A 16,891-nucleotide genomic window follows, 5' to 3' on the forward strand; every position below is an offset into this window, starting at 1 on the left:
CTGTTACTAATCATTCATTCCAACATAGGTATCTGAGTGTATATGAGTACCACTGACCTGGTTTTTAATATTTTTCTGTGTACTTTGAAAGTTAGTGTCTTAGTTAGGGTTTCCACTGCTGTGAAGAGACCCCATGACCAAGGCAACTCGTAAAAGACAACTTAACTGGGGCTGGCTTACACTTTCAGAGCTTCAGTCCATTATCATCATGGCAGGAAGCATGGCCGCGTAAGGGCAGACATGGTGCTGGAGGAGCCAAGAGTTCTGCAGCCAGGAGAGGCCTGTCTTCCAGGTGGCTAGGAGAAGGGTCTCAAAGCCCACCCCTACAGTGTCACACTTCCTCCCACAAGGCCACATCTCCTAATAGTGCCACTCCCTGGGTCAAGCCTGTTCAAACCACCATCGTTAGGAATAATAAAAAGGAGGCGGGGAGCAGCCAGCAGACACCGACATCATGGATTTGCTCAGCAAATCCCCAGACTTCAGCTCGGGAACAAACGGACTAGGGAGCCAAGACTCACAGCCCAGTAGGGAGCCGGATGGAAGGATCCTCCCTCTCTTTAGTTGATCTCATATCAGTCTCTTTTATACTCCAGGAAGTAGACACACCCCATTCTCAAATTCAAACCTTACTCGAAACTCCAGGTAGCAAATTCAAGGAAACTGGCTCACAGCAGCTGAGGCAGAGAGGTACATGGTAGCCCAACCATGAGTAAGGACTCCTGGGCTGACCTTGGGGAAATGCTGGTGGAAGAAAGGACTTCCTCAAAAGCACTCTCTTTTCTCGTCTTTTCTTTTTGTTAACCTTTTATTTCTTTATCCTCTCCAGTACGCTTCCTTCCCAAAAGTTCCTCAATCCAGGAGTCTGTAATGGAGTTCTAATTCTGAAGGGAAGGGAGGCCACCGGGAATCCAAGATGTGAGAGCCGGAGATGCTGAATGGGTTGGGGGCTGCATTTCAGGAAATAAACGTAATTCCTGTGAATGGGATAAAATAGGGAGACCCATTTTATGAATGAGGACAGTGAATTTTAGGAAGGAAAAGCCTTCAGTCACACAACTAGTGAGGGGCCTAGGTCTGCTTCCACCTATGGTGTGCTAGGGTAATGAAGGGGAAACTTAAGGGTTCTTTGGAAAGTCAGTTGGGTTGGACGGTGTTTTGCTGGGTAAGATGTGAAGGAGTATTTTCTTGAAGTGGACACAGGTGAAAGGCTAAGGCAGACTCACGTAGAAACACTCTGCTGAAGCGGACACGGGAGAAAGGACGTCGTGCTGAAGCAAGCACGTGAAAGGACACGTGATGAAAGAGTCTTTGCTGATGACACACAGGTATTGGTCCATCTTACATTGTGTAGTTGAGCTCCATTTGTCTGGACTCCATAGAGCGAAAACGCACTGAAAAAACTTCCGGTGGCATTTGTTGTGGCTTGTTTCAGCTTCTTGCTGCTTCAGCGGACTCAGGCTGATTGGCAGAGCGGTGTCAGCTGAGACAGACACATGTGCTGCGACAGACAAATGCTGAGGCGAGTAAGACCAATGGAGGACACGTGATGTTTGGAGGGAGTATGAGGAGGACTCAACCGGCAATGGGAGGAGCTTGGCTTGCCTGCATAGCTAAACGCTTGGTGGTCTTGCACCTTTTCTGATCTTTGCTAACCTTTGCTTCGCTGAGAGAAACACAGCAGAGAACTCCTTTTGTTACTTCTGGTCCTCCTCCAAGGCTGAGGCCTGGCTGTCTCTGCTAGAGAGCGCCCCCGCTGCTGCTCCGCGTTTACTATCCGAACTCTACTGAACTTGCCTGCTGGTGTATCCATGGAGAGTTTGGGAGTGGACTGAACTGCTGCTGCTGGTGACCCCCGTGAACTGAACCGCTGATTTCCTGACAATGCAGATAGGATTAGCTCCCAAGAACCCTTTCTAAACAGGTCCATTTCCCCAGTACCCTTTCTTTACCCCTACCTCTCGTGGGTGATGGGCTAGAAGGGAGGTTAAAACATTTAAGAACCGTCATTAAAAGTAGACAGTAGGGGTTGGGGATTTAGCTCAGTGGTAGAGCGCTTGCCTAGCAAGCGCAAGGCCCTGGGTTCGGTCCCCAGCTCCGGGAAAGAAGAAAAAAAAAAAAAAGTAGACAGTAGACTGTAAAATAATCAAAGTTCTAGGGTGGCGCAGTTTGGATCACATAACGACAGAGTTTTGAACTGGGTGTGGCAGAGCCTTCCTTGGGGTGAGAAGAAGACTGGGGACCAGTCCAGATACGACAGGAAGAAGCGAAGGCCTCTGTCTAGAGGGGGACACACAGAAAGAGGGCTCGATAGTGAACATCAGATCTGAAGAAAATGGGTCCCGCCACTCACTGCCAGGCTGTGTGTCCTTGAGTACCCTTGGTGCTGCCTTCCTCCTCCCCTAAGATAATACAGTCTCGGTGGCAACCTGGCCTCAGGAGAGACTTCTTGCGCAAACAGAGGATCTCACAGGAGATCTTAGAGGGACCCCAAGTCCCTCCCTCAAAATGGTGGACATTTCTGACAGGGCTTGGAAACCTCAGGCTTCCCTGTCATCAGCAAACCTTCAGCCCCGCCCATTTCCACGCCCAGCAGAAACAGTAGAAAGCCAGCCGCAGCCTCAGCACCAACACCAGCACCAGCACCAGCACCAGCACCAGCACCAGCCTCAGCCTCAGGACCAGCCTCAGCCTCACAGCAGCATGTGGCCAAACAGTATCTTGGTCCTCACAGTGCTCCTCATTTCGTCTACTCTGGTAACTGGAGGTGGAGTCAAAGGCGCTGAAAATGGTGAGCTGGCTACGGCTGGGGATCGGATGGGAGCGCCCAGATGATAGAGAGGGATGGGGCCTTTCCCCCAACCCCCTCACCTTGTGCCTTCTTCCACCAAATAAAGAGAAAGGAGTTTGCCCGCCGGACAATGTCCGCTGCATCAGGGGAGAGGCTCCCCAGTGTCACAATGACAACGACTGTAAGGATCAGAAGATTTGCTGCTACTGGCACTGTGGCTTCAAATGTGTGCAGCCGGTGAAAGACAGCTGGGAACAGTAAGTAGCCCCCACTGCCGCTCACGGCCCTGCCACTTCCCCGTCTCGATCTCTGAGAGCATGGGGGAGCGGCTCTTGGAGCAGAGAGGCAGTTAAAGATGGTTATGAGCTTATGGGATCTCAGAGATCAGTGACACTGAATTTCTCCTCTGTACAAAGGTGAAGGCGTCTACCAAGCAGTCAGGAGAGAGCCTCTTGGCTTTACCTCCTCCCAGGACTGCTCTCCCCATGGTCTTTTCCTCCTCTAGAACTTGCTGTAACCTAGCAACCGCCCCAAGGGGTCCACAGGCTTAAAGTATGGGAGAAACGGGCACAACCATAGGAAACCTGGTCCCAGAGTCCTTGTTTGCAAAGGAAGGAACAGCCTACCCATCCAGCCTGACCCCAGCATAAGCTTCCTCTTCAGCATGTTCTCTTCCCTCTTTTGTAGATGGAGCCCTCAGGAGTGAGGTGTGATACCTCATAAAAAAGGCCTCAGAGCACTGCATCCACTATGTAAGGACACAGCAAGAAGGTACAGAAAAACAGAACCAGGCCTTTCTAGATACTGAATCCCTGGGCACCTTGATCTTGGACTTCCCAGCTTCCAGAACTCTGAGAAATAAATATTGTTTATAGGCCACTCAGTCTGTGGTAATTTGTTACATTGGTCCAAGTAGACTAGCACAACTTAATAGTTTAAAAGTCCTTGTTCAACATTATATATGTGTATGTACATACATATATATATGCACATATATACATATATATGCATGTATATGAGTGTGTGTGCATACACACATAAATAAATGCTTCTGGAAATATGCATAAATTTTTTTGGGAAAAATCTATAAAACTTTATTAAATGACATTTTTAAAGATCTGAATACACAGGATAAATTTGTCCATGATGCGATTTTTTTAAAAAAGATACGCCCTTCCAGCGGGCCAAAGAGCATAGAACAAAGTGAACCTGGAGTTGTGAATTGTTTATCCCTAAATGAGACACTTGCATTCCATAACACTCACCACCACTACCACCAAGCTCAGAGAACATCAAGGAAAAGCCAGAGACCCTGGGAGGTTGCCGCAAATAATGTCTTGTGTACATGACAGGGCTGCAGTACTCACGAGCTCACAGCAACTGTTGTAGCCAGCACAAGACCTGCACAAATCCCGTCACCCTTAGCTGAGGAGCCATTTTAGTTGATGGCCACTAGAGGGAGCAGAGTCAGCTTTCCTCAGTGGTATGGCCCATGGGGGGTTGCCAGTGCCCCAGTGGATGGTACCCCACACTAATTGATTCAGTGGGTTATTTTTGAAAGGGGGGAAGAAGGAGAGGGAGAGGGAGGGGGAGGGGCATAAATTGGGAGGGAGGGGCTGGGGATTTAGCTCAGTGGTAGAGCGCTTGCCTAGCAAGCACAAGGCCCTGGGTTCGGTCCCCAGCTCCGAAAAAAGGAAAAAGAAAAAAAAATAAAATAAGTTGGGAGGGAAATGTGGAGGGGAATCTGGGGGAGTTAGAGGGAGAAGTGAGAAAGAAACAATCTGAATACATTTGTTTGTATATGAAAGTACCAGAGAGGGGTTGGGGATTTAGCTCAGTGGTAGAGCACTTGCTTAGCAAGTACAAGGCCCTGGGTTCGGTCCCCAGCTCTGAAAAAAAAAGAATAAAAAAAAAGAAAGTACCAGAGAATGTGTGTGTGTGTGTGTGTGTGTGTGTGTGTGTGTGTGTATTTCTTATATATTGTACATAGAATACAATGCATATACATGCCTGCTTTTCTACAAACACCACGTGTCCATAAGGCAAAGATGTCCTCCCTGGGCAGCATAGTTTATACAGAACTACAATCTAAATCCTTTGGAATTTGCAATCTTTATTAAGTTGTCGCCACAGGCACTGGTCATCCACAGCTTCCTAATGTTTACAGGGTGCCATTTCATCATTCCGTGCTGTGAGCATCCATGTGTGCAGAAACATGGCTTTACCCTAGGAGGATCGAGGTGTCCTGGCTGAAATACTTCAGTCTGTCTGAACAACATTAAGCATGGGTAAGCCAGGCGTAGACCACTCCTCAAGTGATGAAGGAGGCTGAAAGACACCACAAGGAAGGGCTATCAGCCACACTAGACGGTCATGTTTGCTCAAGCAGAAATAACAAAAGGAGTGGGGGCAGAAATGAGCTAAGATGTCTATCCTAGAATAAAGGGGAAAAGGATGTACCTTTAATTAGCTCTCTCCCTCTCTCTCTCTCTCTCTCTCTCTCTGTGTGTGTGTGTGTGTGTGTGTGTGTGTGTGTGTGTGTGTGTGTGTGTGGGGTTTGTGTGTAAATGTAGATACCATGAAGGACAGAAGAGGCTATCAGATCTTCTGGGTCTGGAGTTAAAAGAGGTTACAAAACACCCAGCATGGAGTATGGCGATCAAATGTGGGTCCTCTGTAAGGACAGTATGAGCTCTTAACTGCCGAGCCATGTCTCCAGCCCCACAAAGTCATTTTTAGAACCCTAAGGAAAATAGAACGCAAATGCAGAGGCAGATGACTAAGTGTGACAATGATAAATTGGATTCTTCCCTTTCAGAGTTGATAGAGGGTTTTGCTACGTAGCCCAGGCTAACCTGTAACTTGGATCCTGCTAGCTGCACACCCTAGGTAGGAGCGCATCCCCACACTCAACCTAAATGATCCATACTGAAATATCTAAAAGTAGACTATAGGATGTGTTGGGCTTACTTAAAAATTCTTTGAAATTAAAAGAAAGTGGTTTGGATGTGTACAAGAAGGAATGTGAAATGTTCCTGTTGAGTTTGGAATGCACAGAGCTTCACAAAAAGGGTTGCTGTTCTTTTCTATGTTTTTGAAGTGGTGGTAAAAATTGTTACAGCAAACAATGGGTTGGGTTTTTTTTAACTTAACAAAATCATTGTCCGGCGCCTATGGGGCAGTGAAAGACTGTGATGTAAAAGGTAACAATGTAAAGTAGCAAAATTCATGGATACCAGAAGTCACTTAAACATCATGAAGCTGTAACATTTCACAGCAGTGCTGGATGAACAATAAAAGGAGTGTGGGGCACAAGCTATAATCCTTTGGAGCCAATTCCAGAGCAGCAACAGTTACACAGAGAAACCTTGTCAGAGAAGAGGAGAAGGAGGAGGAGGAGGAGGAGGAGGAGGAGGAGGAGGAGGAGGAGGAGGAAAGGGAGGAGGAAGAAGATTAGAAGTAAGAAGATTAGAAGTAAGGGGAGAAGAAAGAGGAAGAAGAGGAAGGGGGAGGAGGCAGGGGAGGAGAAAAGGGAATAGGAGGAAGAGGAGGAAGAGGGGGAGGGGGAGGGGGAGGAGAAGTAATGAAAAAAAGAACAAAAAAAATCCCAACAACAGCATGGTTGTAACGGTAAGCTTCACTTGTCAATCTGACATAACCTAGAATCATCTGAGTCGTCTCAATGATGGAGTGATTATCTACTACGTAAGGCTGACATGTGGACATGTTTATGGCCAGTTGTCTTATTTACATTACTGATATGGGAAGAAGACCCAGCCCACTGTGGGCGGCACTATTCCTTATGCAGTGAATCCTGGACTGTGTAAGAGTGAGAAATAAAGCTGAGCACCAGGAAGCAAAGCACACATGTGTTCCCTTCTGTTCCTGACTGCAAATATAGCATAACACATCTACCCTGACTTTTCCACCTGGATGCCTTGACTGCCCCACAATGGACTGTAAACTGGAACTGTGAGCTAAAAATCAAGCTTTTCTCCCATAAGCTGCTTCTTGTCCGGATATTTTATCACAACACTCTATGACATATATGACTTGAAGTTTTTTTTTAACAAGGGTCTGATTGCTAATCAATACCAGAAACTTGAATTATTGGGTCTGAAGAGATGGCTCAGCAGTTAGAGCACCTGTTCATACAGAAGACCCAGGTTCAAGTCAGCTTCGAGTCCCTACGTTGTGGATCACAACCTCTTGTAACTCCAGTTCCAGGGAATCCTGTGTCCTCTTCTGACCTCCTCAGGCATTGTGTTCATATGAATTACATTCATGCCAGCAAAACCTGCATATACATGAAATAAAAACAAATAAACCTTTTTTTAAAAGAAAGAAATGGCAACACATTACCAAAGTACATTATATACATGTAAGGAACTCTCACAGTGAAATCTTTTCATTCGTGTAACTGAATGATATCCAAATAAATGAAGCAAATATAAGTGAAACCAGTGACTTGACCACCCTAAAAATTAAATCTTTGGTACAAGTCCTCCCCTCAAAAAAGAAAGATTCACTTGGAATAGAGAATTAGAATAATCGTTATCATTTATCAAATGAATTCGGTTCTCAAAACCAGCTTATAAGATACGTATCATCTCTGTCTCTCTTACAGAAGAATAGCTGGGATTTATCAAAGTTCAAGTAAAACTCAGTAATACTAAAATTCAAAAACAGATCCAACAAGCTGCTCTCTTATCTCTTACCACTCATGTACATCCTAGTGATATAACCGGCTTCAATATATATGTATATACATATATACATATATGCATATATATTACAATAGTGTAGCTCAAAAATGAAAATAAGAAGACATCCTACAAAATTTAATAAAATATAAAAGCAAATCATTCACAAAGGGGGAAAATATAGCCCATGGAAGCATATGAGAAATATTTATTCCCACCAATATTCGGAGGAAGACAATTCAGATGAGAAACTTCCCATTAGTGGGAGTTTTATTTATGATTTTTTTTTAATATCCTGTGTTGGGTGTGTCCAGGAAGGATCTGGCCATGAGGAGCAGCGGTAGAACTCCAGAGTTCTTGTGAGCCCGGCTTTCTCTGCCTAGGACTCGGACGGAAGGATGGGTGGGTGAGAGCAAGAAAGGAATCTTGTGGGTTTCACGTGGACCCAGCCCCTTCACCTGTGTCAGGAGAAATACACTGTGTCAACTGACCAGAATTAAAGAGCTGGGGCAGGAGGCTTTGGCTCTCCCAAGGACAGAAGGACTGAGCAGAGAGAATGGGCAGATGTCTATGCCCGACAGATGAAGGTTCTCGTGTTCTTTTTGACTTCTGAAATGAATATTGACCAGGTATATCTGCAGCCTGAAGAAATTTATTATGTTCTTTGACTCAACATTTCCATTTAAATAACAGTTGAAAAAGCATCTGAGATGTGACTCCAAAACTATATAGTGGAATTTTTATCACGTCTTTATTCACGAAAATGAAAGGTAAGGAACCTGCACTTCTTCCAATAAAGAGCAGATCACATGGACTTGACATCAGAACTTGTGGTGTTTAGAAAACACTTCAGCACACGGGAGAATGTCTATGAAATCATCCCTACTGGGCTAGCATGTCGTCAACGGATATGTACAATTTGTAATTGGGGGAAATGTAGCCCACAGAAATTTTCCACCAAAATAAAGCTATCAAGAATGTGTCAGAATCCCAAAATATCAACAGCCCCTACACAATCCCCCTTTTCCCAGGGGCTTAGAAGACAGTATGAAGGATTCGCGTTGAAGCCACGCCCATCCCGCTTCGCTGTCGAAGACTGGGAGGGGCAAGTGAGGCAAAGGCTGATCCTTTCTCAGACTCGCATGAAGCAATCCTGCTTTCAGTACCGAGGAAGCTGCTCAGGAATTAGGTGTGTGTTGATGGAGCGGTCCACTCCCATCTCTGGCTAACAGGTTGCTCGTCTTTTGAATGAGAGGGCTCAGGGCAAGGCCTTGGTTGTCCTAGTGCTGATGGAGCCCTGTGCTCTGGAGTTTTCATGTGGATCCCCGTGGGATGCTAAGCCTCAGCTACTCTCTTCCACCGTGTGTGGAGCCACAGACGGAAAAGTGGGGGTGGCTGCCGGGTGGTGGACCGTGAGAGGAAACCTGGTAAGGTCAAGACATAGGCTTGAAGCCCCGGAGACCCTGAAGGGACAGTAGAAGCCCCTGTCAGGTACCTGAAGTCCCCCACAGATTTGTGGCCATCGGCCATGTGAGGGCAACACCCCAAGCCCTTCCACACATAGATGAGGCACCCCTAACATCTCAGACCAAGACAATAGGAAAGGAAGTGTGACCACAGTCAAATAGGCTCAAAACAGGGTCTCCACGCTAATGAGGTACCAAGAGGCCTGGAGAGTGTTGCCAATAAGCTTAACTTCCCAGACATTCCTCCCTGCAAAAGGTATTTAATCTCAGGCCCACCCTGAGAGGTGAGGTATGGTTTTACACATCCATTTCTACCATGACAATAAACTGTTTAGAACCATGGACTGCCCCTTTTCATCGAGATCTGCCGTGGGGAGCCATGGAGAAGGCCTTCACCTACAGAGCTTCAGTCTAGTCTCCTATAGAAGGCCTCTCAGCACTCCCACAACCCCCAGTCCTCAAGCAAAGGACAATCATCCCCCGCTGGAACTAGCAGAAGCTCCCTTTTCCCCCAGCCCTGGGATAGACCCAGTTCGAGGGCCCCACCTCTGTTCTCTGCTCTTCCAAGAATCCCAGTGGTGCCTGGATGTCCAAGGGTCTGAGAACCCCATGGCCCCAGCCTCATCGCAGGCCTGGGTACTCTCGAGCCAGTTCTGGATTTCTCACCCTTGGAGCGGTACCCCGGTGGCAGTGTGGGATAAACACAGTCAAACTCCCTGCCTTCCTCCTCCTCATGCCGCTAGCCATGCCTTGTGGCAGAGGCGGACACAACCCTACAGGTGGGTGCCTGAGTGAAGGAGGCCGGGAAGGGAGGAAGGCTCACTGACACCTGCGTTGACTCCAGCCGGAGAATTCAGCCAAACCAGAGCCACGCTGTAGAGCCAAGACAGCCCAGACAAAGGGCAGTGCCACTAGGTACCCTTGAAAGTGACCTCCCCAAGGATCTTGGTCTCTTTTCCATCCACAGGGTCCCAAGAGGAGAGGCTAAGCCTAGCCTCGTCCACCATGCCACCCTGAGCCAACTTCTCCGGAAAGAAACCCCAGCCCTGGCCCTTTGCAGTCCCCATTTCTTGGCATCATTCCTTGTCAGTCAAGCTGACTCCTGATCCTCTTCTAAGAGACTGTGGGAGCTTCAAGACCCTAGAGAGTTGGGAAAGCAAATACCTCACTCAAACATCACCCTGCATGCTACCAGTCAAGCCAAACACAGAAAGTGCAAAGCAAAGAGGACTTGGAGCCCTAGGAGTTGAGATCGGAGAGTCTGGCTTAGTAGTCTGAAGAAGGCAGGGCAGGCAAGGGAGACCTGGCAAACAGCACTTTTGCCACAAAGCAGTAAAATTCCTTTTGTAGGAAAATTGCATTGAATGCTGAAGAGGGGCAAGGGGCTAGGTCGGGCCTAATGATGCAGGCCTGTAATCAAAGCTACTCGGGGAAACTGAGGAGGAAGTATCAACCCCAGTTGCTGGCTGAGCTACAGAGCAGTAAGTACATCAGCCTAGGAAACTCAGCAAGGCGTGGCCTCAAAACTTAAAAAGTTAAAGAGATCAGGAATGTAATTCAGTGGTAGAATACTTGCCTAGCATGTGAGAGGCCCTGGGTTTAATCCCCAGGACAGGGGTTGGGTAGGTAGTGGGGACTAAACTGGGTAGGGCCCAGAGGAAATCATTGGAAGAGTTATATTCTTAGTAAGCATGGAATTCAATGCCATCTCCTAGTAAGTCTTCAGTCTCTGGGCACAGTAAACTGGGCTGGTTGTACCAGATGTTCCAGATACCTGTAGTCAGTCAGAGGGCGGAGGAGGCTAAGACTCACATTCCCAGGCAGAGCCGGCCATGCGAGTAAAGTGTAAATTGCCTTACAGGGAAAAATCTCTATGTGTGGCTTTCATTATGACCCCTCCTTTTCCTCTCCCCACAACACAGATGAGACAAACCGAGGCCCAAAGACAGGCAAGGCTTGCCCAACACCCAGAAGCCAAGTCAGCAATACAGGCAGAGCTAGATCCACGTCCCTAACACCAGGAACCTCTGCTACCTGCGCTTGCACAAGCACCCCTTGCCCGAAGGACATTAGGCAGGGGTGGGAGGGTGGGGCCCAGATCGGGGAAGCACACGCCACCCTGGTCATCCTCTCGTCCTCTTCCTCTGACTCAACTGCTCTGGCATCTCTGTGACTGCAGGTGTTAATTTGGGGGCCTCTGGGCCCTGAGCTTATTGGGTGCCACGAAAGAAACATGAGAATCCGGAGCTCCCTCCTCCTCGCAGTACTCCTGGCTTTGGAGACTCAGCTGCCTGTTGCCTTGTGTAGAAAGAAGGGAGGTGAGTGTTATGGGTCCTTGCGTTCCAGCCGGGGTGGTTTCTGCCCTTCTATAGAGAGCAAGGGCTGTGGGAGAGTCAGTGAAGAGTGAGGTGTGTGTGTGTGTGTGTGTGTGTGTGTGTGTGTGTGTGTGTGTGTCTGTCTGTCTGTCTGTCTGTCTGTCTGCCTGCCTGCCTGCCTGCCTGCCTGCCTGCCTGCCTGCCTGTCTGTCTTGGTGCTCCCGGGAGCCTGCAGTTTTGCATCAGACTTGTTCACTTGCCTGGGTCTACATTCACATCTGAATGTTTTTAAGGACACACTATAGCTACATGTGTGTACATAGGTGTCTTCATTCCTGTCTGAGCAGACCTCTCTATACATATGCTTCTTGTGCCCAAGCTTACGGACACAATGCATGTGTCACTGTGCCTCTCCCTGTGGGGAAAACATTATATAATTCCACCAGTGGGAGTTGTAGAAGGGACTTGGGAGTTAAGTAGGGCGCATGGCTGCTGGGATCTGGGGTTCTGATGGGAGGAATCTCTACCTTTGTCTCTCTTGTTCCTTTCTCCAGTTTCAGTTCATTCCCATCCCTGACGAAGCTCAGGTTGATGTGTTGGCAGTGAGGGAGGCATGGGGTTCTTACACGGGTGCCTCCCTGCCCGGGCGAGGCCATTCCTCCATCCTCCTCTGAGGCTGGTGACCTACATTCACTTCTGGAGAGTCAGACCTGCTTGAGGGGTTGGGGGGAAGAATACAAATGGGGACAGAAACCCGTCCTCAAGGTTAGGGAAGCCTGTGCAGTGTAGGTAGATGAAGATAGCAGAATTTCCATGGTGCCCATTCTCTTTAGCTTGGATTATGCCTTCCTCAGAGGCACAGGTCTCTGCCTCGGGCATGAACTGGTTTGGGGAGGAGGAGGAGAAGGAAGAGGAGGAGGAGGAAGAGGAGAGGAGGAGGAAGAGAAGGAGGAGGAAGAAAAGGAAGAGGAGGATGAGGAGGAAAAGGAAGAGGAGGAAGAAGAGGAGGAGGAAAAGGAAGAGGAGGAGGAAGAGGAAAAAGAGGAGGAAGAAGAGGGGGAGGAAGAGGAGGAGGAGGAAGAGTAAGAAGAGGAGAAGGAGGAAGAGGAAGAGGAGGAGGAAGAGGAGGAGGTGGAAGAGTAAGAAGAGGAGAAGGAAGAAGAGGAAGAGGAGGAGGAGGAACCTTGGAGATCCACACTGAGGATGAAAGGATGTTAGTAGGTTCCAGGTCAGGCCTTACATTGACTGTAACTCATGCAGCCATCACATCTTCACTGTGGTGTCTCAAGTCAGCACTGGTTTTATCCCCATTTTACTGGTAAGGAAATCAAGGCTCTACTACTTAACCAAATGCCAGTGCCAAAGACCGAGACAGTATCAAACTTGGGGTCTGATGGCAGTTCTTGTGAGTCAGAAAGGCTCCCTTCGCCAACTCACTCCTGTGAAACGGGGTCCCACACTTTCAGGAAAAACGGGGCCTTGAAGGATAAATGCCAGACATGGCCATAAGTGTAGCCTATGTGGTGGTTTGGGAGAGCAACGGAGGAGTCCTAGGAGAGCAGTCCTGACACCACACCCACGGTGAGACCTGGCCCCACCAGAACCTGAGCCTGCTGTACCCGGTCGGCTGTGACACCCTTACCGTTAACCAAGGCATCTGCATGAAGGTCTCGGTAGAATTTCAGACACTGGCAGACGGCAACAGGACTGAGAGTGGAGAGCATTAGCCCAGCTTGATGGAGGCTCAGCCGCGTCCACTTGTAAGATCCCGTGCGCCTCATTCAAATGTCAGGGTGTTGGCGATGTTGTAATTCCATCTAGAGGGCTGCGTGTGTATTCAGGGTGAGGTGTGCCCATGCACCTGACTTCATCTGTGTAACTGAATAAATCCATCGATTTAACCATGCCCAGCTATGGCTGCCACACAGGTATGGAGTCTACACATTGTCTGTCTGTGTGTGTGTGTGTGTGTGTGTGTGTGTGTGTGTGTAGGGAACGTTAGGAGAGTAGCCAGGGCAGTGTGACCACTCAGACCCCTGCATACATCTCTGAACAGTCCAGACTTTTATCCTCCACATTGTGGCACCGACAGTTTGTCTCACTTAAAATGCCAACTTTCAGGCTGCTCCCTATCAGTCTAATCCTTGAAGCCCAGCCCCAGGGTCCTCCTCCAGCAGTTCCCCTTCCTCTCTGGTATGATCTATGCTGCTCTCACCCCACACACGCTACACACACACTAGACATTCAACTTCCTCCATTAGAGTTCAGACAGCTCCATTCGGCCCACTCACTGAGGCCTGAGCACCTCTGTGCTGGGCTGTGAGTTTGGTATTAAATCCTGGCCTGTAGATACTCTTCAAAGACTCTCCCTCCTACCTCCCCTGACCCCTAGAACCCAGAATACCCCAAGTCCCTCCCCAAAGAGACACTCCTCAGGATGTGTGCTCCCTCCGGGGCTAAGCTGCTCACTTTCTAGCAGGGGGCAGCAGTTCAACTTAAACCACCAGTTTAGGAACTAAAGCTGACAGTTCGGGAGCACAGGACCACCTACTGTGTGCACAGCCAGTACCCAGGCTAGGACTGAGAGAGGAGAAGGTTAACAGACACCAAGGCAAATGGAGATGTCTGGACTCTAAGCAAAAAGGTGGGATCTTCCACTGGCCTGGGAGATCTGGTGCCAGGTAGGTCGCAGGTCAGAGTCAGGGAGAACCTCTGGAAGAGGGCCCCAGGGGATTACACTGATAGACCTGGGTCCAATTGAAACTTCTGTGATGCTAGACTGAGCTGAATTTCTAGGACCAGCCCCATCCCTGTATATATACACACAGCTCAAATCAGCCAAAGCAGAACATAAAAGATTAAAGAGAGCCAGAGGACTCTAGCCCAGCCCAGGCCAGTGTGGGGTCACTGTCCTGAACAGGCCCTAATTTCTTCCTTGTGGACTTGTGAATGAAATCTCAGCAAGAGCAGCAGTCAGGTCGCCTCCAGGTCCGAGCACTTCAGGGCTGTTCCGGGAAAGGTTCAGAGACAGTGTAGGCTCTTGAATCTAAGCTATCCCACTTCCTACAGAGGTGGGCACGGCAGCGTAGGTGTGTCAGGGTGGCCAGCAGGGAGCACATATGTGACACTGGGCCTCCCTTCAAATTCCATCTCCTTCCAATAGCCACGAAGCCCCAATCTCTGTGCACTGTGCTGTGCTCATGACGAACAGGGCAAGCAGGCGATAAACCTCGGCCTCTAGTCAGGGAGAGGAACAGACTAGCTGTAGGCACACATCCCAGGGCTGACCCAGCTCCACCGGCTCAGACAGGCAGGGCCTTAAGAAGAGGTGACATTTCAGCTGAAATCAATATACGGATCAAGTGGCCAGAGCGGAAATGGGTGCCAGGAGAAACCCTGCAGAGAGAGCTGGCTTGAAGCAGCTCAGGAACCAGAGGGAGGGAGAGTGAGATAGAGGATGAAGCCAGGGAGGTACAGGTGGGCAGGGGCAGACTAGCACGATCTTGTCCGAGGTGGAGAATCCATGCGAGTGTGCGTGTGCGTACAAGTGTAGGTGTGTGTGTATACAGGTGCACATACATACGTGGAGGCATGGAGACCAGAGGACAACAATCCAGGGTGTCATCTCTCAGGTGCCAGCCACCTTGTTGAGACAGCATCTCATTAATTCATCTAGTAGGCCAGGCTGGCCAGCAAACCTCAGAGACCAACCCACCTCCCTGGGGCTGTTGGGGTTAAAAGTTCATAACCAGCCCCCTTTTCTGTTTGTTTGTTTTTTTTAACTTGGGTCTCGAGGATCAAACTCGGGTCCTAATCTTAGCTGAGTGACCTCCAATAGCCTGAGACTTTTAATTTTGTTTTCTTATCCCATTCGCCCACCGAGTGTAATTAGCCCTAGACGGTAAAAAACCTCTAAAACTCATCCTGTGGCAAGCAAGAAATAAGAGACTGAGATATTCGATCCTGCGATTCCCAGCACAACCCTGAGCTGTGGCTGGTTAATTGAAGTGTGGGTTCTCGTGCAGACAAATTGGGGGGCTGCCCACCAGATGATGGGCCCTGCAGCCAGGTGATTCCTGATCAGTGCGCGAATGACAAACAGTGTCCCTCTTCTTGGAAGTGTTGCTCCCGAGCCTGCTTCCTCCAGTGTATGCCTAGAGTCTTTGGTAAGTGCCCTCCCTACTGTTCCAATGCCCGAACTTCAAGCCCCAGGGCTGGTGAGCACAAGCAAGACTCACTCGAGCTCCTCTATTGCAGTAAAGCTGGGCAAATGCCCTGTGGATCAACTTCATTGCCTCAGTCCTAGAAAGCACTTGTGTGACAAAGACTTGGACTGCTCCGGCAAGAAGCGGTGCTGTGTTAGCGCCTGTGGCCGGGACTGCCGAGACCCCAGCAAAGGTGCCATTTCCACCCCCCCCCCCAGCTCTGGGATGTTCTTCCAGGTAGATAATCTCAGCAGGATGCTTTCCTCGGAAGTGAGCCCCCACCCCCACCCCCATCATGGCCATAGCTGAAGAAGGAAGGCGGCGGAAGGGCTCCCATTAGCAAGGCAGAGAAACTGCGTTCCTCTGAGTGTGCTGTGCCAACCTGGGTATCAGTTTGCCCTTCTGAAGGAGGCTGGGGAGGCCTGTCTTAGCATCGAGTAGATTAGATGGACAGGATCTAAATTGAGGAGTCAGACTGGGAGTCTTGTTACAAAAGAGGGATTAACCCTTTCTTTCCCTTTCTTTAGGCTAATTCTGGCTTAGGATCTGTGACTCTGCATCCAGGTGTGGTTCCCACCAGGAAGAGATCACGATGTGGGGGCCAGGGATCCTGCAACCCAGATCATCTCTCCAGAGACAGTTGTAGCCTTCTGACAAACACTGGTCCGTTGTCACCTCCCTTACGACTGACTCCTGCGTTCTCTTCTGAGTGCCAAGGTCCACACCAGACATCAAAGGCACAGCTCATCGCTCCAGCTCCCCACCCCACTGTCATGCTGAGCTTCCCACCCTACCTCACAGCCATTTTTATATCTCTCTGTTCATTGTTTCCTCCACTTAAAGTGCCGAGTCAGGCAGCTCCTTCTCTCCCGAGCCCTGAACCCACCTTCAGACAATCCTCCCTCGAAAATGTGTGTGCAGCAAGAATTTTCCAAACATCAGTCCATCCATACATGTGTTTCAGTCCCCACCATCCCTGAAGAACCAGCCCATAGCATGTAAAGTTGTGGGAAGCACCCTGTACATCTAGTTACTTAGTGTCTTCATTTAAATGGCTCCCTTTTGGATGGTTCATTTCCAAGGGATGGTGTTGGGGGAGGGGAGGGCAGAGGAGGTTTGGTGCCACAAAGATAAATAAGACCTGCAAGGTCACTCACTGGCCAGAGACAGCACAGAACTTCAAAGCCAAGTGCAATGAAAACAGTAATCCTGTTAAGTTCGTTCATGCTTGATTTTAATAGTACCGTTTAACTCTTCTAGCTAGATATGGCCACCCGCCAAAGCAGAGCCTGACTCTGTTTTAGTAAATGGAGATTAACAAGGGTTAAAGAGATGCCAAGAGATGCAGAATTCTGACTGAGACAGCTTCCTGGCAGAGTCCGGAGCTAAAGGAGCGCCTCTCACCCAGGGA

At 49.0% G+C, this 16,891-nt stretch overlaps 1 protein-coding gene across 1 annotated transcript; it reads left to right on the top strand.

The window, feature by feature from the left end:
- Nucleotides 1–11,104: 11,104 nt before the first annotated feature.
- Wfdc5 (WAP four-disulfide core domain 5) lies at nt 11,105–16,163 on the top strand. The gene is made up of 4 exons (XM_032902499.1): nt 11,105–11,278; nt 15,301–15,441; nt 15,533–15,673; nt 16,008–16,163. Exons 1-4 carry the CDS (start codon nt 11,194–11,196, stop codon nt 16,010–16,012), a joined length of 372 nt encoding a protein of 123 aa, XP_032758390.1. The 5' UTR covers nt 11,105–11,193; the 3' UTR covers nt 16,013–16,163.
- The last annotated feature ends 728 nt before the right edge of the window (nt 16,164–16,891 follow it).

Source organism: Rattus rattus, chromosome 5, assembly GCF_011064425.1.
Source record: "Rattus rattus isolate New Zealand chromosome 5, Rrattus_CSIRO_v1, whole genome shotgun sequence".
Taxonomy (NCBI): Eukaryota; Metazoa; Chordata; class Mammalia; order Rodentia; family Muridae; genus Rattus; species Rattus rattus.

Coding starts and splice junctions, on each gene's coding strand:
- Wfdc5 (XM_032902499.1), top strand. CDS start 11,194: ATGAGAATCCGGAGCTCCCTCCTCCTCGCAGTACTCCTGGCTTTGGAG. Junction 11,279..15,300: donor CTTGTGTAGAAAGAAGGGAG/GTGAGTGTTATG, acceptor GTTCTCGTGCAG/ACAAATTGGGGGGCTGCCCA. Junction 15,442..15,532: donor GTGTATGCCTAGAGTCTTTG/GTAAGTGCCCTC, acceptor CCTCTATTGCAG/TAAAGCTGGGCAAATGCCCT.